At 55.9% G+C, this 19,034-nt stretch overlaps 1 protein-coding gene across 1 annotated transcript; it reads left to right on the plus strand.

The window, feature by feature from the left end:
* Nucleotides 1-1,574: 1,574 nt before the first annotated feature.
* Nucleotides 1,575-16,320, plus strand: Ift27 (intraflagellar transport 27). Its single transcript, XM_060389106.1, has 7 exons — nt 1,575-1,899; nt 7,353-7,432; nt 7,740-7,799; nt 9,123-9,182; nt 10,586-10,703; nt 11,550-11,659; nt 16,074-16,320. The coding sequence occupies exons 1-7, from the start codon at nt 1,866-1,868 to the stop codon at nt 16,170-16,172; spliced, it is 561 nt and encodes a 186-aa protein (XP_060245089.1). The 5' UTR covers nt 1,575-1,865; the 3' UTR covers nt 16,173-16,320.
* The last annotated feature ends 2,714 nt before the right edge of the window (nt 16,321-19,034 follow it).

Below are 19,034 nucleotides of genomic sequence, written 5' to 3' on the forward strand. Positions count from 1 at the left end.
AAATAAAGCAGCCCCCGGCACTGCCCCTCTCTAAATGCTAGCCATCAGAATCCTGGGACCCCGTGAAAGCGAGTGAGCAGTAGGGTGGAACTCCACCTGGCCAATGGCATGGGTGGATCCACTCCCCACCCCCACCCCCACCCCAAAGATTTGTGTGTTGAGAGCCTGGCTGCCAGAGCAGGAGTGATTAGAATTAAGGCTTTTAGGGAAAGTGAGAGAGCACTGGAACTCTGATCTCATCAGTCACTGATGGGTACCTAATGGGATGGGCTACTGGGAGGCGACCGGGTCCTGAGAAATGGAACCTAGTGGAAGGAGAGTGCATCTTTGAAGACATATCCTTGAAGCTCCTTCTCCCTCTCCCAACACGAGGCGGCTGTATGCTTCTAGGCTGCTTGTTGATGTTCAACCAAATGGCCAGACTAAACCTTTCCTCCTTTCAATTATTTCTCTCAGGTGTTTTGCCACAGTAACAAAGCCCCAGTGCACGCACGGACCCTTGCCTACTTTCTTTGTCCCACGAAATGGTTTTTATCTATTGCAGAGGTCTGAGGTTAGGTGACTTGGCCAGCCATATCCCGCCAATTGGTGACAAAGCAAGAGGGGCTCTTGGGAAAGCCGGAAGGCATTTACCCACCCTTCTCTCGTGAGGGGCAGCATCGGGATGGCATCCTTTCCTCCACACCAGAGGGGGAGGACAGAGAAGAAAGCACAAACTCACTCAACAAAGTTGGGAGTGTCCGCTCACCCTTTCAGGCATTCCTGCAAATTGCGCCTATTCTAGATTTCATATTTTAGTTCTGCTTGACTGATACACAGGAACCCAAGTTTGTATGTATTTACATATCCATAGACTGTATGACTTTTCCATCGGGACAAAGGTCTCTACCCATACTTATCATCTCCTTGTGACCATTCCTCCTCCCGTCCCGCTTCCGGAAGATGCGCCGCAAGGGTGCTGTGAAAAGAAGAGTCCCCCATTGTGTAAAGCATTCCGAGCCTTCCCTCTCCGTCCACACTTTAACTTCTACCCCATTCCTTCCTTCCCCGTTTTTCAAGTTTTAAGGCGCATGGCATGCTTGGCTTTACAGACAGTATTTGGTTCCGGACATGAGACAAGGGTTAGATCTGTGGGTACTCTGTTGTACCCGGGATCTGGGAAAGGAAGCATCGGCGCGGGACTCCAGAGACTGCGGCTTCCCCTACTGCGCAGCCACCGCTCCGGCGGCGTCGCCCCGCCCCACGTGGGCGAACCCACTCCCAGGAAGACAAGGGGGTGCAGCGAGTGCCGAACTCTGCGCCGTGGTTCAAGCCACGCACTGGCCAATCAGAAAGTCCTGTTAACTCCCGCCTCCAGCCGCCTCCTGGTTGGGCTGAGTCTCCATAGACGCCAGGAGGCGGCCAGGGGTGATTGACAACGTCTGAAGCCATTGGCTGAGCTGAGAGCAGTGAAAGAGCAGAACCCGCTCCGCACAGTGCCGCGAAAAAAGACGTTTCTTTCCCGCCTCCTTTTTCTATTGGGTCTCTGGAGGCGCCGAGTGTTTGGTAGTAACCAATCGAAGAACAATATGGAGAGAGGAGGCGGGTTGGTGATGGTTGCCAGGAGCCCGTTTGGCATGACTCTTGGGACCAGAGGGACTAGTGGTTGTGACCCAACTCTAAGGCCTGGACAGAAAGGTTGGGCCGGGAGCGGGATCCACTCCTCCCGACTGGCACCCCTGAAGGCTGCTTAGAGCCTAGGGGCACTCGGTCCCCACAACCGTAGCGCCCGAGCCTCCACCCAACACGGCCTCAGGCCCTGGGGTCAGCGGTCCCCGAATCCTAATCCGCGTTCAGCCCGGCATCACTGCTAGTACCGGGTTGCTATGGTGAAGCTAGCAGCCAAATGCATTCTAGCAGGTGAGTGGTAAACGCGCTTGAACGCGTGGTCCCCGGAGCCCGAGCCTAACTCAGGCAGGTTGGATGTACGGTCGCGTCCACTGTCTGTCTCCCATAGGAATGGCTGCGGTGACCAACAGAACAGATTCCCAGGAGGGAGGGGGCTGGGAGTGGGTGGAGTCACGACCGGACACTCCCACTCCCCTCGGGCACGTTTGTAGCTGTAGCTGTGTCCCCTGTCTCCCCTATTTTGAGACCACCTTCACCAGGTAGAGTTACAAACTTGAGCCGGTGCGTCAGTACAAGCATGGACTGTACCCCAAAGTTAGGCGTCAGTGACGCTGGCTTCGGTCCCTCTGACATCAGGAAGATGAGGTGGGGTGTGCTGGCCTGCTGAGAGCGTGAACGTGGCGTTTCCCCGGAAGTAGGAATCTTGTTGTTTTTGGCTGACATGGAAATAGCCAGCAGCACGATGAGTGACGAGCCTAGAGCCGACACAATGCCTCGAGCGTGGAAGAGACTTAACCAGATAAGGTGCAGAGTGAGCGAGCTTTGTCCTCACACCTGTGGGCGTGCCTCGAGCCAGTGCGAACATTCCGAAGGCTATTCGCTTTAGCTTGTGTGGGCACTGGTTAACGTGTATGTACCGAGCCGACACTGCCATGCCAGGGTAGGTTCTGTGTGATCCTGAGATTGCACGGGGGACTGAGTGGTGGTAGCTAGCTAGGGCCGACACCCCCACCCCCACCCCCACCCCCACTCCGTGAAGGTCCCACACAGCATTGCCAGATCTGCCTGACTCCAGAGCTCCGACCGTGGGTCCAAAGGGTTGGCTACTTTTCTTCATGTTAGGACAACATCCTTGACAGGAAGCAACATAAGGGGAGGGGTATGGTACTCCCTCCCCCGTTAATGACTTTTCTGATTTGAAGACAAAAGGTCAGGCAGAAAGATGAGTGACAGCCTTGACCCTCTTGCAGCAGAAGGAAGCCTGGCTCTCCTAAGTCTGTATGTAGCTCTTGGGGCGCCAGGGGAGGCAGTGTTGTGTAACAGAAGGATGCGGTTGGTCCTCTCAAGGCACTGTTGCCTTGGAAAGTGTTCCGCTTCCGCATGGGTAAGTTGGGGACATCTTCTTCTTCTTTTTTTAAGTTAAGTGTCCTTTTAAGTGGGCGGCCCTGCCTGCTGTTCTTTGCTGCTTCCTCCTCAGCTGGTTAGCTCGCAAGGGGCTCCTGTCACGAGCCACTCTCCTGGGATTTGCTCCCATGTCACACCCGCAGTGGAGGTCTCCCTAACGAATCCTCATCCTCACAGCTGCCAGCCAGTCCGACGTCATCCCCAACTGAGAGGAGGAGAGCAAGGCCCAGAGCAGTGAAGACACTTAGCACTGGTCTCACAGCAGAGCTGTTTGAGCCAGATCTTGGGTCCAGCTCCAGGTGACCTGTCTGACCCCAGTCCTCCTGGCCCTGTGCCTGTCCCATGATTCCAGGCCCATTCATTGGTGGCTCTGGGCCTCCACACCAGCCTGGTCCTCAGTCTACAGCTTCTAGCTAAGGCCTCTAGGGAGTCTCCCCTTTGGGAACCAACGGACCCCAATGGAAGCACATTCAGATTCTCAATCTCCACGCCTCCCTTGCCACACCACAAACACACACACACACACACACACACACACACACACACACACCTCCCTAGCTCTTTTTCCTCACCCCTCACAGGCCCACGTGTTCTCTCACAGAATTCCCAGTCCACAGGTATCGTCGCCCAATGGATGTCTGTGGAGCATCTACCACATTGAGTCACGGTGCAAGCCGCAATCGGCCTGTACAGCACCCTCACCAGGAAGAGCCCAGATGTGCAAGTGTGAACTGTGGGCTGTTCGTGTGTCGGATCGGAGGAGCGCCTCAGACACAGCTGTCGCTTGAGACAGAGAGGAGGAAGAAAAAAAAAAGCACAGTTGACACACATCTGTGTTTCATCTGTTTAACAAACAGCACTGCGTCCCAGACACAGGACCTACTGACTCATTGACGCTGGCAGTTCTGTGACGTGGGTACTCTTGTTAGCCTGTTTTACAGATGCAGCAAAGGGGACACAGAGAGGTTAGATAACTCACACGGTTCCTTAACACACCGCTAGTGTGGTGCTGGAGCCCGGCCCCAAGCCTTAGCCTTTTTGGTGATGGACCATCTGTCTAGGGATGTGGGGACAATAGTCACGCTTCCCTGGAGTGTAGCGCTGGCCCCCTTGCCGATTACATGAACCTGATATGATAGCTACCCTGGTAAAGACAACAGAAGGACAGACGCCCTCAGAGGCCACACAGGAAGCCAGCTGAGTGCTGCCCAGAGAGAAAGGACAGGATTCAGACTTGGATTGGAAAGGGCGGGCCGTGTCCAGGGAACAAAAGTACCAGCAGGTGTGGCCAGATTTTCGACGAGGGACAGCTGGAGACAGTCGGGTGGTCAGCTAGGAGCTGACTTGAGAGAGTCGTGGATTCGTGCGGTGGGCAAATGAGAGGACTCATCGCAGCCAGTCTGTTCTGTGACTGTGTCTCTGATGAGGCTGAGCTGGTGTTGGTGGCCTGGGTTGTCAGGAAAAGTTAATGGCAAGCGGTTCCAGGTCTGAGAGTGGCCAGAGTCGGCCAGCAGAAGCAGAGGCACACAGCAGCGGTGGAGAGCGAGAAGGAGCCCACGGAGCCAGGCCCAGGGCTCTGGAGAGGGATGGCGTCTGGCTGCTACAACACCCCATTCAGTCACCCTAGGGCCACATCACCACACGTGCCACATTGCCACCAGGACCTGTGTCCCCTGGCAGGGGACTCAGAGCCAGGTGCAACCCAGGCCATTTCTGGGTTCAGGCCAGTTGTGGGGCCCATGTCCTGGTGATGACTACACTCTTCATCAGCGACCGTTTTATAGATGTCAGATCAGGTATCAGGCAGGGACACTGGGGTAGTCACGTGGGGGGATCCCTTTCTTCAGGGCTGGCTACAGAAGCCCTAAGAAGGGGCTCCCAGCCCTGAAGATGAAGCTTGAGCTCCTAGAGCAGCTGTGGGTGGCGGGGGAAGAGCTCAAGGTATCCACTTGAGAGACAGCCCAGAACAGAGAGACCGAGATGACAGCAGGATGCAGGAGGAGGTGATAGCCACATCCTTGGGCAGCAAGGAGGCTTGGTGAACAGGAAGAGTGAGATAAATGGAGACATCGCTCGGGTCTGTGGTGAGACATGACCTTGGCTGTGGACAAGCAAACCACAGAAGACAGTGGAAGTCCCCACATGTGGCTGGAAACCCAGCTAACTTGGGAAAGAGCCAGCCCAGGACAGCAAGGGTCAAGGCATGAGAGACACCAGGGCTGTGGCTGGGTAACAGAGCCCTTGCCTCACACGCATGAGGCCCTCGGCTTAATCCCAAGCTGAGGTGTGGGTAGCTGAGGCAGAAGAGACAAGAGCAGAGCACGGAGGACAGATCCTAGCAGTGGTGACAAAATAGGGCCTGTGCAGGGTCACCACAGCCACATAACAGGTGTGGGGCAACAGGGGTCTGTTTGCGGCTACCACTCCATCTAGAGTTCATGAGTGAGAACCCAGGAGCAGACACCAGGCTTTATGAGATCATGAATAGCCCCAAATGGTGCCTTCCCAAGGCAGCCTGGTCTTCCAGCCCTGGCCATGGCCCCAGGAAACCCTGTAGGCAGCAAGCATGTGGGCTCACAGGCTCTCAAGGTTTCTCGAGTTCCCTCCGATGCTCTGCCTCTCAGCTGTGCTGTCTGGCTTTTTGCTTGTCATCCTGTTGCTCCTAGAGGCTGTTTATCAGTTCCCCCGCCTCTCCATGCTCGGATCCCTCCCCGTAGCCCACACAGGAGCTCTGCTGCCAGCCTTGGTGACTGGCAGTCAGCAGAAAGATTCCTGGAATTAACCAAAACCAATCTGTGTGGGAATTTCCCAGGGAGAAAGAGCCAATTTCCTCCCAGGTTTAGGAGCAGAATGAGAGTCAGGATGGTGGGGGGCAGGGAGGGACAGTCAGCCAGATGGGCCTGGTGAAGCAAGGCAGTGTTAAAATCCCAGACAGTCACCTGGATGAGCCCGGCTCTCTTCACCTGTGACTTCAGTTGGGGACACAAAACGGGAGGGAAGGAAGTGAAGGGTTGGTGAGGAGGGCGAGGCCCGTGGCTGTTCTCTTCTGAGAAGCACCAGCAGGAAACCATGTCCTGAATGGCTTACTCAGCCCTCACAGAGGTGTCCTGCATGGAGGCACCACAGCCTCACAAGAGAAAATCACAGGCGGGGAAAAGTCAGGAGCAGCCATGTCAAGAGCCGAAGACTGGAGGAGTCAGGCAAAGGGAGCCGCTGTGAATCAGGGTGAAGGCGGAGGCCGTCCCAAATGCTGGGAGTCAAGAAACTGGGAATTGGGGTGGGGGCAAGGGCGGGGGCAGTGGTGGTGGTGACAGTGACATACCTGAGGGGCAGAAAGCAGAAAGCAGGTGTCCTGTAAAACTCCTGAGCAACGAAGTGAGCATCAGTATTCTGCTCTCAAGGCGGGAAAGCTGCCTGACCCAGTAAAGCAGCCACATCAGCAGAGGTCAAGGCTGCAGGGACAGCCGAGAGCAGGGCACCCTGAGCTGCCCCCGCTGACAGGCCCGGAAGAGCCCCATACGAAACTGCCCCCTCCTGTCTTGGAAAAGACCCATGATCTGGGCCGGAAAACTGACAGGAACCTTTCTTTCTGATGTGCAGGTTCCCAGGGGCAGTGCAGAGAGGGAAGGGCTCGGCTCAGCTGGGCAAAGTGGCTGTAGGAAATGACCGTAGGGGGTGGGGAGTGTGTGTGTGTGTGTTTGCGCGCGCGCATGCGCGCGCGTGTGTTCGTGTGTGCGTGTGTGTGTGTGTGTGTGTGTGTGTGTGTGTGTGTGTGTGTGCATGTGCGTGCTCCTAAGCCTGGCAGGTCAGTGTTCACCTGGCACACGGAGATGGAGGGCCTCACTTGAAAATGAGTTTTTGAGCACCGAGTGCAGCCTCTCAACTTCCTCACTGTCAGTGCAGATGAGGGTGCCGGCAGTGGCTCAGCCGGGTGTGGGGCTCAGCCCGGTAGGGTCCCGAGCCTCTGCTCCCTTCTTTCTGCAGGCCAGACCCTCGAGTAAATTGGAGTTTGAACGTGACAGGTCTCCCCCACGGGTTGTGCTTTGGCGGAAGACGTGTCACTTCCGTTGCCAGGGCTCCGAACCCTCCTTAACCCTTGTCCCTTTGTGGGTCACAGCCTGTGAGGTGGATGTATGTGTGTGGCCTAGGTAAGCTTTAAAGAGCTCCCAGACCGGTTCCCTTGCTGGCGACCTGCCTGGTCCCCACGGGAGCTGCAGACATTTGCTCTGAAAATTCAGCCAAGCTTCTGGTCTTGAGGTGAGCACTCCAGAGTTAGAAGGGGGTGCTCGTGCCTGATGGGACCCAAGTGATGACTTTTCCTTCTCTCTCTCTGGCCTCAGGAGACCCAGCCGTAGGCAAGACGGCCCTGGTACAGATGTTCCGCAGCGACGGGACCCACTTCCAGAAGAATTACACCCTGGTGAGCTGGGGCCGAAGAGTCCCCGCCTGGCCACAGCATAAAGAAACTGCGAGAGGGTGATCCCTAGAACGATGCCCTGAGAGACTCAGTTTCTGCTGGCCACCAACAAGGGACTGTCTTCGGAGGGGACTGACCAGGGCATCACATGGTTGTCAGGCCTGGCGGAAGGAGGGGAGCTGGGAGTCCTCAGGGCCTCTGAGTTCTGCTCAGCTGGGACTGACTCCTCAGGGGTCTGGGGCCTCTCCTCATCCTGGGATCGCCCCACCGCAGGGCCCTCTAACGCCTGTGATCTTGCTGTCTCCTGCAGACAACAGGCGTGGATTTGGTGGTGAAGACAGTGCCCGTTCTCGACACAAACGACAGTGTGGTGAGTCACGGCGCCCTGAAGCCCAGTTGGGGCTGGGTTCCCTCCCTGCAAAGGACATGGAGCTGGGACACAGGGAACCTTTGAGGAAGGGCTCTGGGGATTGGGATGGCGGCCTTACCAAAAAAGAACTTGGTGTCTTTTATCTGAGTTCCTTTTCTTTTTCAACAATTGATTTAATTTTATTTTATGTGCCTTATTGTGAACATGTCAGATCCCTTGGAATTGGCATTACAGACAGTGTGAGCTGCCATGTGGGTGCTTGGAACTGAACCTGGGTCCTTTGGAAGAGCAGACAGTGCTCTTAACCATTGAGCCATCTCTCCAGTCTTTATCTGAGTTCTTAACTGGATCCCTCTGTAGTCTCTCATGTCACGTTCATTTGGTTGCTCCCAGGGAGAAGGTCTGTTGCATTCATCACGTTCTTTTGTTTATTGTTTGTTTTTGTTTTTGTTTTATTTAAGACAGGGTTTCTCTGTGTAGCCCTGGCTGTCCTGGACTTGCATTGTAGACCAGGCTGGCCTTAAACCCACAGAGACCCACCTGCCTCTGCCTCCCCGAGTGCTGGGATTATAGGCGTGCTTCACCTCTCCTGGCTTTATCAGGTTCTTAAAGAGACCCCTGAGCAAAAGGCAGGTCCCCTGATGCCACAGGAAAGGCTGAGGCAGGAGCCACTGTACAGGGCAGGCTATAGAGCGAGCAGGGTTCAGAGCCAGGAAGGAGGTGCTACACCAGGAAGGGCTCAGGATCTCCGAGGGGGTTCCAGGCAAGCAGCAGCGTCTCCACGAGGGTCTCCACGAGGCCTGGGAAGGCTGGGGGCCTTGTGGCCAGAGCACACATTCACAGTCTCAGAGCAGCAACAGGCTGTCCTACTTTAAGCGTCTTGCCCAGGCCTCATCCGTGACCTCCTTTACCAAGAACTGTTATCCGACCCGAGAGTCCGTTTGGTTAACAAAGCACACAGCGGCCGGCCTTCTGGACACCAGAATGCTTGTCAGACTGCTTGGCGGTCTGTCCTGCCAGGTGGGCAGGCAGCTGGCTCCCATGGTTTTTTTTTTTTTGTGTGTGTGTGTGTGTGTTTACGGTTGAGAAAGGTGAGTCACCTGCCACCCAGGTCACAGGAGGTAGATGGAAGCTAGACCTCTGCCTCCCGGGCACCCTGGACTGTGCTCGCCATCTCTCTGGAGCCTCGGAGAAGACAGAGCATGTGTGAAAGCACCCAGGCGCGTGGGCAGGTGCACTCCTGAATCCACCCCAAGCTGAACAGGCAAACCTTGGCTTGGCTCTCCCCGAGTTCTCTTCTGACACGCACTCTTCTGGCTCCAGGAACTCTTCATTTTTGACTCAGCCAGCAAGGAGCTGTTCTCCGAAATGCTGGATAAATTGGTGAGTAGTGTGTCGTTTTTCCCCTACCTACCGTCATCACCACCCACTTCTGCCCAACCCTTCTCCCCCGTGGCACTCCCCATGGTGACACACTGGGACCATCGGAAGTGGCCAGGCACGATCCTTCAAGGGGCATCCCTCCTAGCTGGGGCTTTGAGCCACGTGGCAGGTAGATGTTCCTGCCCATCACGGTCACCTCCTGCTCTGGAATGTACAAGGAGCTGGTCAGTCCTTGAAGCTGCTCCCCGCCCCCAAGCCCCGCAAGCCTCCTGGTTTTGAATGTCCCCTTCTGAGGGTCTTTCAGCCCTCCCCCAGTCTCCCAGGACAGGACCACCGATCCCTTCCCCTCTACGGAGGCCTAGAGCCAGGCACGAGGCTCTGCCCTTTCCCCTGTACCAAGAAGGGTCAGAGCATTGGTCTTGTTCTGCCAAGCTCTCCAGAGCCCATCCTGGGCGAGCCTTTCAAGGAGATTAGAATGTCTTGGCAGGCCCCACGAGGTCACTTGACACTCCAGACAAAACAGGGCCTAACTGTACAGGGGGCTAGTACCCAGACCCCATGCACTAGAGGGAACATTCACAGCCCAGGCAGGGGCAGCCTGTGCCCTTATCACAGGCTGGTAGTAGGATCTTTGGGGCCTCTGAGCCATCCACGAGGTCCACAGCCCTCAGCCTGGAAGCCTGGCTCTTCACTAGGTGACAGAGGCCCCTCCAGGTGTTAGTGTAGTGTGCACTAGGCTGGTGGCAATGCCACGGAAGAAGCCAAAAGTGTCCCCAAGTCTTGAAAAGCCCACCCTTATGAAGAAGATGCAGGCAGACCTAGGCCCAGGGACTAGGCAGCGAAGGAAGGTGCACTCTTTGTGGCCTGCAGTTTGGGAGAACGCCATAGCCTCATGGTGGTGGGCTCCCAAAAGAACTGTGGTACGTGAACTAGTGGAACCACGAGAGACAAGAGAGGGCTTCTGGGTGGTAAACAGCCCGTCTCGGCAGCTTGACCGCTCCCGGAAGCTGTCAGATGCAGCCATTTAACACACGCTCTGAGCCATTTCTTCAGTCATAACAGTGAGGCCCTGCCAGACAACCTCGCTGATTGGGGCGTCTCAGTGCTGCACGGGCAGCCCCTGAGGAGAGGTGCCTGGTAGCCACTGCCCTCTTCTGGGTAGCAATTCCCCTCACCCAGGTTCAAGGTTCCCTTTCCCAGGTGGGAATGTTTGTCCCACATGAGTGCCGCTGAGCCTGGCCTCCTCCATTTGTTCCGTGGTGCACTTCGGCCATCCGTGAGTGTGTGTGACAGTTTCCCAGCTCACATACCCACATCACCTGCCTCTCTGAAAGCCCGGATTCTCCCCCATCCAGGAGTCCCTGTCACATCCCTGAAATGTGCTTCTCCTGTCTCATGCTTAGTGGGAAAATCCCAATGTCCTGTGCCTCGTCTATGATGTGACCAATGAGCAGTCCTTCACCAACTGCACCAAGTGGCTGGAGAAGGTCCGGGCCCAGGCTCCGGGTACCTCCCTCCCAGGTAGGAACTGCGGAGAGCACTTTTTACAGCCACACCTCCGTCCTTCCACTCAGGGGCCTCAGCTCACGGCAGTGCAAGCTATGTTGGGAGCAGGACGAGGGCCCAAATCCCTTGGTCTTTGACTTCATTGTCCTTCGCTGTGCCCTCAAACTGCTGCTTCGTGGTTTTCAAAGCCGCCCCAAGCCTGGGTGTGGGGAGATAGTGTCACCCACCAGGCAGAGCTGGGAGAGCCGAGACAATCAGGAGGAAAGTGCTGTATTCCGAATTGACGTTTCCAGAAAGCTAACTCTAAGGGAAGAATCCCTCATTTTCTCCGGTTCTCGGGCACAAGTTACATTCCAGCCCCGTTGCCACTCCTGCACGCTTTCAATCAGTTTCTTTCTCATCCCTGTGTGAGATCAACAAATTCTCCTCATTAGAGGCCAGGGAAAGCGGCCTCCAGAGACGGGCTGAGAAATTAGCACAGCCGAGGCAGCTGGGAATGGAGCTCAATTACCTGAGTCCCTGACTCTGAGCCCAGGCCCGAGATTAGCATTAATGAGCACGTCCGATGTTGGTTCCATGTGCTGGGAATTAGCACAAATGCCCCTCCAAACTTGATCCCAGGCCTGCCTGGCGCTTACAGCTCTAAGGAGGTGAGGAGCATAGTTATATCTGAAGCCATGAGATAACTCTGAACTGAGCTACGTGTGCACAGCCACGGCCAGTCTGTCCTCTGTGGCCCCTGGGGACCTTTCCCGCTGGCACACACCACCTCAAGTGGGCAGCCTCTGTCGCCTGAAACATCGCACACCCCTCTCTCTGCAGCCGACCTCCCGTAACCCTGCGGTTATTTCTTTTGAGCAGGGGTTCTGGTGGGAACTAAGACAGACCTGGCTGGCCGACGCACAGTAGATTCTGCACAGGCCCAGGCATGGGCCCTGGGCCAAGGCCTGGAATTCTTTGAAACGTCTGTGGTGAGTACCCTCACCCCCTGAGCCACTGATCTGGCGGAGCTCTGTGCCGGAGTTCACATGACCTCAGATGCATCGAGTGGTCCTGCCACCGGATACAGAATCTAAATCAGACGGTTCTGATGCTCACATCCTCCCCAGGACCTCTGCTCGGCGTTGGTTGTGCAAGTCCTCCGTGTGGCCCTGTGAAGGAGGGCAGACAGTCCACCCTGGGCAGAGCTCTGGGCATCTCTCTTGGAAAGACTTTGAAGTGGGAGGTGTTCCATTTCCCTGACCTTTGGGTGCACGTACCCTTGGCTCTTGGTTTCAGAGGAGCCTACCGGATAGTTCTTTGAGAGAGGAAGTGGCTCCCAATTCCCAATTCTGGGCCCGCATGACCAGCACGAGCCCAGCCCCAGCTCCTCATGCCCATAGCAACATACAGTGTCATCTTGGATGTAAGCACCCTCTTAGAGGGGGAGTGACGGGTGACTGGCACCATCAGGGCTGTCCAGCATAGTGACACAGATGCCTTCTAACATCTGCAACTTTGAAAGTTGTGACTTCCGGACACACGATTCTGTCCATGCAGGTCGGATACCCCTTCTGGGTCTTCCACCACAGGCATGGGGACGGCCCAGATGCCACACCCTCGCAGGCTGCCACAGCCCTCACTCAGGAGCCTTGCCAGGGAGTCCTGTTAGGCCTGCAGTGGCTCTGCTGCATGAGGTCTCACTTTAGGGTCTCCAGACCCAATTCTTTGGCTTTCCAAAGAGGTCATTGGGGGCCGTGCATACCCAGACAAGGCATAGCCTTCAGTCTGAGTGTTCTGCCTCCCGAGGCCCAGGAGCCGACCTGGCTCTGGGACCGTGGGCATGTGCTGTCCACTGTGGGGCCCTGAGCTTTTCACCTGTAAATACGGGGACAGGAAGCTGCCCTTTGCTGATCATCACGCAAACATAAGACATTTAGCACAAAGTCTGGCTCCCAGTAAACGCTCAACACGCCGGAGTTTTAAAACAAGTGATCCCCTAGTACGGCATTTTCACTGTTACTAAATCCCAGAACAAGTGGCTGGTACAGAGATGGATGCCTCGAGTCCAATTATCACGATGTTGGATTAATGAAGTCCAAACGAGAGAGCTGTCACTATCAAGGGCTCCCAGGTTGGGCTGTGCCGCACACCTTTGGGCGAGCACTGAGCCATATACCCCCGGCTCTCAGTAGCTCCCCATCCCCTCCTCCTCTACCTTCATCAGTAGCCCCTCCCCCCTCCCCAGCACCCCCAGCACCCCCATCTCCTGCCCCCAACACATCAGTCAGTCACCCAAGGCTACTGGTCAGCTCCCTTCAGGTGTCAGGAAGGCTGCGCATAAATTCTGCTTGAAGAGGCTGCGGCTGAGCGCCAGGTATTAACTGCTCGAGTTAACTAGTCCCCCCTGAGTTGCAGCTAACGGGAGCGCCACTGGTGGCTTGGTTAAGAACGCTGTAATTAAAAAGGGAACATAACCCCAACGTGGTTTGAGATGCTGCCGAGCCCCACCCCCCTCCCCTTCCTCTGAAGTGCAGCAGTCCCTCCGAAGGGAGAGACTGCCGTAGTTCCTTGGCCCTTAAACGCCCCTCCGCGTCTGACATCTCTAGCCATCCCCTCCCCCCCAAAAAAAAAGTCCAAAAGGAGTTCTTTGAACAAATTTTAAAGAATTTTCAAAACCCACCGTTTATGGCTAAGGAGGGATGGCGTATAGAGTGTCAGAGCGAGGCCAAGTCCACTTCTCCATGGGGAGGGCCTAAACGCCTGATTAGGATTGCACAAATTACCTTTCCAGCAACCTGACAAGGCAGCTGTTCCTGGCTCTGTTGCTCAGTCATCAGACGGACTCAAGAGAGGTTGCGTATCTCCCCCTCGTACAGGAGGAATAGAACCCACCAGAATGCAGCCCTGTCCAGCTGGAAGGCTCAGGTCTTGGCCTTTCCCCCTTGACCCCTCACCTGACCTGCCTGGAGGCCCCTCGGCAGCAGAATTTTAAGTCAAACCAAGGGTTTGCCTGAGTCTACTCCAAACGTCGCCTCCCGACAGCCCGCGCTGTCAGCGCAGGATGATAATTAGTCATCGGATAAAGGGCTCTGTCGCTGGCGGGCCCCCTTAATGCGTTTGGAAAATGGTTCAATTTCCATCTATTTCCAGGCACTCCATGGTGTCTGTGGAGGCTTCTGGGCCTTAAGTTCCCTACGTTTTATGACGGGTCCTCCCAACTAATGCTTTGGAGAGCTTTTGACTTGGTCTGAAAACTCTCCCACTGAGCTTTCACAGGCCTCCTTCCCTCCACTCGGCGCCTAAGGACACTTAGGTGGTGGGGTGCCATTCGTGACATTGACTGCCTGGGACATGGCAGCCACACAAGCAGAGGCGACGCTGACGAGGCCTTTGTGCCTGTGTGGGGCCTAGCACAGGTGCTCACACCGGGCCACACACTGTCCACCTCTCCCAGCACGCTCCCGGCACAGGACCCTGTTTTTTCTTGGCCAACAGCTCCCCTGCTTGCTCCTGCTTCTTTCTCCCTTGCTGTGGGGGAGTCAAGGCAGCTCTCTCCCCAGGCTTGCTGCGCTTCTGTCCTTTTTACGGCCACACCATTTAAAGGTTACCTGCCTGGGATCGGGATACACTGTCCAGCTAGACCACTCCACCCTCCCGGCTTCATCCACTCCTCCGTAAAGTGCAGCCACACTGACTTCTGTGATATTCCTCCCATTTCATCAGAGACACTTCAGTGCCTCTCACGGAGGCTGCGCCTTTGCCAGCCGCTGAAAAGCTTTTCAGACAGGCCCTTGCACAGTCTTAGCTGCATCTCCTGTCTGCAGCCACTTTTTTTTTTTTTTAAGGCCCAGATGCTATGGTGGTGTGTGCCTGTAATCCTACCCCTTGTGGGGCTGAGGTGGGAAGATTAAGAATTGAAGGCCAGCCTGGACTGCGTAGTAGGCTGCATCTTAAAATGATGATGGTGTTGGGGGTGATGACGGTGATGTTGATGGTGGTAGTGATGATGGTGTTGGGGGTGATGACGGTGATGGTGATGGTGATGGTGATAATGATGTTGGTGGTGGTGATGACGGTGGTGATGGTGATGATGATGTTGGTGGTGGTGATGACGGTGGTGATGATGACAGTGGTGATGTTGGTGGTGGTGATGACGGTGGTGATGGTGATGGTGATGATGATGTTGGTGGTGGTGATGACGGTGGTGATGATGACAGTGGTGATGTTGGTGGTGGTTATGGCAGCGAGGGATCTAGCTCAGGTGGGACAGTGCTTGTGTAGTATGCAGGGCTCTCTGAGTTCGATCACCAGCACCAGGGTACATACCTGTAATCCCAGAACTCCAAAGGTAGAGGCAGGCAGATCAGAAACCCAAGGTGAAGAGACCTTATCTCACAAACCAAACAAAAAAAGCTGTCTGAGATACAGGCTCCTGCATTGCACCCCCTGGTGCTGCGACATTAGGCCCAAACACAGGAAAAATAATAAGGGTACCTGCATTGCAGGTGAATAGTGGCCACGATGTCAGAAGGGTGCTCTGTGTGTGCGCTCTTCCTCCTGACAGCCCCTCTGACGTCACCTTGGGGGGCCTGCCATTGGCCACTCTTGGGTGCAACCTAAGGCAGGCTCCTTAATTTTCCCAACCCTCTGTGAAATAGAAATGGGCACCTTTAGTCATGTAAGGCAAGCACCCAGCCAGTGCTACCCTGGGGGTCAGGGAGGAGGAAACCCCTGTTAAACCTCCAACAGAGAGCCAGCTTTGCCATGGTGTCAGAGATGCCCTCCCCACCCCACCCCCACAGGAGGAGCCATTCCTTCTTGTTGGGATCTGGCACCATCCCATAAGTCTCAGCACATTCCTCTCAAATAACCCTGTACCCACTTGGCCTTGCCCCTACCCCATGACTGGTCCCTGGAGCAGAAGGTCCCTGCTGCAGCCTGCCATCTCCAGTAGGCGGTTGTGTGTGCTCTGCCTTCCCTGGCTGTGCCTTGTTGCCCTTGTAGCTGTCCTCCCCGTCTCCCCTCCTGGGGGCAGGCTACGGCCAGGTTCTTCCCTGTAACACATCTGTCTGCTGTTCTGCTTCAGCCTTTGGACCCCTGTCAAAGCTAAGTAAGGGGCTCATCTTCACGCCCCCCCCCCACCACAGAACCTTAGTGGCCACAAGGATCTCCACAGATAGACCTCAGCCCAGACCCTGCCCCACTGTTCATGCGTCATGCAGTTGTCCGAGTGTTCCTTCGATCCCAGTTTCCCCGTAAAATCTGCGTTGTGACAGCAGCTGCCCAAACAGCACCTAGACACTCTCGGACACCAAATGTCAGGAGCCAGAAGGGAGGGGCGCCTGCAGGAGGGGCCCAGCTTCCCCAGACCGTAAACTCACGGCCCCCTCACTTCCCCCACAGAAGGAGATGGACAACTACGAAGCCCCATTCCACTGTCTGGCCAAGCTGTTCCACCAGCTGTACCGGGAGAAGGTGGACATATTCCACACCCTGGTGTGAGGCTACAGTGAACTGTCCCACAGGGCTGGCTAGGCTGGGCTCGGCCGCCTTGAACCCAGGAGACCTTCGTCTCTCCAGGAGACAGAAGAAGGAAACACCCGGAACTCCTCAATATCACCACAGCTTTCAATAAAACAGGGAGAAAGAAGAGCAGTGTCTGCTTCCGTTCTTAGTTGGGGCTGTGCCTTTAACCACTGCTGTCCTGACCAATCACAGGGTACCCCTGACCCCTGTTTCTGCCCTCCATGTATATGCCTGCAGGCCCCCTGTAGGCCTTCAGGAGAGAAGGCAAACCCCGGGCCGGTTTGGAAGTACCTGTGAGGTGCCACAGCCTCAATACATGCGATCACCCCTGTCTGGAGGATCTCCAAGCACCACGCTTCCTTGAGGGGGGTCCTGTCCCTGGGAAAAACAGTGACCCCTGCCCGCTTCCCTGGGTGCCCACTGCTCAGCATAGGGTTCAGCCAGCCTCTCCCAGCTACAATGCTGAGAACCCACAGACAGCTGGGAGCTGGTCTCTTCCTGTAATGGCCACCTCTGTCTGCTCCAGTGTCTGGAGCTGTGTCTGCCTGTGCACTGAGCTGGGCTGCTTTCCACGCCGTCACTGCCACCAGTTTAATCCTTCTGAAACCCCACTTCACCCTGTCACGCCTCAGCGACGGCCTGTCCACACCAGGGCTGTGGCTGCAGCCTGGCACCTGAGGCCTCCTAGGGTTGTCTGTCTTCCCTGAGGACCCCTACTTCTTCTGTGACCCCCTGGCCCACAGAGCTTTGTCACCTCCTGTCCCCAGACCGCTTTATTATGGGGGAGAGTGTCAGGCCAACAGAACTAGCTAGGGACGCACAGCCCCTGGTGTGCTCCTGTGATAATGGCCACGGTGGAATGGCTCTGTTTGCTGCTGGTGACCCACCACCGTCTCTACATGAGCTAAGCGCATTACACGCACCCGCTGATTCTGTCCTTACAGCATGGAGTCTGTTAATATCCCACTTTTACAAATGACAAGCTGGAAGGAGAAAACTAAGCTCAGCCAAGGGGCAGCAGAGCCAGAACGCTCGACACCGGAGCCAGCAGCTCCTAGTTTCCCTCCTTCCTCCCCTTGAGCTTGGCAGGAGCTGTGGAGGCCATGCTGCCTGCAGAGGGTGAAGGTCAGGCCTCTTGCCAAGGTCACAGGAAGGAGAGACAACTGTGCTGGCCATCCAGGCACAGAGCAACAGCCAGCACCCACGCCTCACATCTCCCTTCCTCATTCACATCTCCATAGCGTGCACTGACTATGGCCACTACAGGCTGGCAACTTCAGAAAACCACAGCTGAGGGCTGACTACAGGCCAAACACACGTCTAGACACTGGCAATGCCAGGCCACAGAAGGTCCTCAATGTACAACCAAGAGAACAGGAAGCATTTCCCATCGCCCTAAAACTGGTCGCTGGGACCCCGAATCTAGCCAGAGATCCTGTACTACAGAAACCATGTCGTAAAGGTCACTTGTCTCCGTGGCTGCCCTCGGCCACCTCTGACCCCTCTGCTCCCTACTCTGCCCTTCTGTGAGATCAAGGTGGCGGAGGCAGAATAAAGAACCTAGTGAAGGAAGTCCTCAGACAGTCCTGCGGCTAAAGGCTCCGCCAGTAAGAGCTACTGGCACTAGGCTCGCCTGCTAGAGGCCAGGGAGGCTGCAGAGCTGGTGCCAGCTGCAGGCTGGGTATAGGTGCCCTTGTAGGAATGCAGAACGGTCCTTGCAATTGGTTTGCTTCTCTGAGGACTCGTGGGGGAGGCTCCCACTTCCCAGAACACCAGGGACCTTGCAGAGAGCTCTGATGGGGGCATAGGAAAAGGAGCCATGTTCATGCCGTGTGGCACTAGGCAAAAAGCTGCTTCCTACCTGGAAAGGGCCAGGGGGGACTGTTCAGCTGACAGCTGAAGGGGTCATGGCTGCCTCCTACCATTGAGGAACACAGACGTGCCAAATCTACAGAGACTACAGCAGACAAAAGCAGACGGAGGGTGGACCTTGGGGAGTGTGCCGCTCCTTCCGTGGCACCCCAGAGAGAGAAAGAGAGGACGCATGCTTCCCTCTGCTTCCTAGGAGGAGATTTGAACAGACCCACAGGCTTCAAATTGGCTGGTCTAAGGCATAATGAGTGAGCGTGCCTGACCACGCTGAGGAGCCTTGGCGAGCACAGTGGGAATGGAGATCAGCTGAGTTTTATTCATGGAGAAGGCACAGGGGTTGGGTGTTGAGCCTATGGGGCTACATTTCCTGGCAAACTGGTTCTGCCGGTAAATAAGGTCCTTTCAGACAGTACAGATGATAAAATGGAGCTTCGGTAGCTGGGAGTTGGGGTAGCGGGGCCGGGTTGGATGGGACCCCAAGGAGAAGGAATACTGACACTGAGATCAGTCCTCATGTGGCTATCTTGGGGTGCAGCTGTGAGCAGCAAGAACGGAAGGTGCAGAGTCTCTGGAGCCTTCCAGTGGGGGAGCTACTGGCCAACGAGGACTAGTCCAGGGCGTGCTGAGGAAGGAAGCCGAGGGAGGTGGGTTGGCAGGGGCCTGGGTGGGAGGAACGTGGGCCTGAGTCCAAAGCAGCAGAAGCCAGTGAGGAGAGTCAATGTGGCTCTTCTTTCCTCCTGGGGCCAGACACCACGGTGGGAGGCTGGCAAGTGCTTTATCCCTCTGAAGACGTGCTGTCCGTGAGCAGACACTCACGGTGAAACTGTGGGTGCAGGTTGTATTGGTGGGAGGCAGAGGCCGAAGTCAAGGGTCAAGGGTCTTCTCTGTCCCTTTCCACCTTACTTTGAGACAAGGTCTCTCGCTGAACCTGGGACTCATAGATGAAGCCAGGCCGCCTGGCCGGCA

Source organism: Meriones unguiculatus, chromosome 8 (genome assembly GCF_030254825.1).
Source record: "Meriones unguiculatus strain TT.TT164.6M chromosome 8, Bangor_MerUng_6.1, whole genome shotgun sequence".
Lineage (NCBI taxonomy): Eukaryota > Metazoa > Chordata > Mammalia > Rodentia > Muridae > Meriones > Meriones unguiculatus.

Coding starts and splice junctions, on each gene's coding strand:
- Ift27 (XM_060389106.1), top strand. CDS start 1,866: ATGGTGAAGCTAGCAGCCAAATGCATTCTAGCAG. Junction 1,900..7,352: donor AGCCAAATGCATTCTAGCAG/GTGAGTGGTAAA, acceptor CTCTGGCCTCAG/GAGACCCAGCCGTAGGCAAG. Junction 7,433..7,739: donor TCCAGAAGAATTACACCCTG/GTGAGCTGGGGC, acceptor TGTCTCCTGCAG/ACAACAGGCGTGGATTTGGT.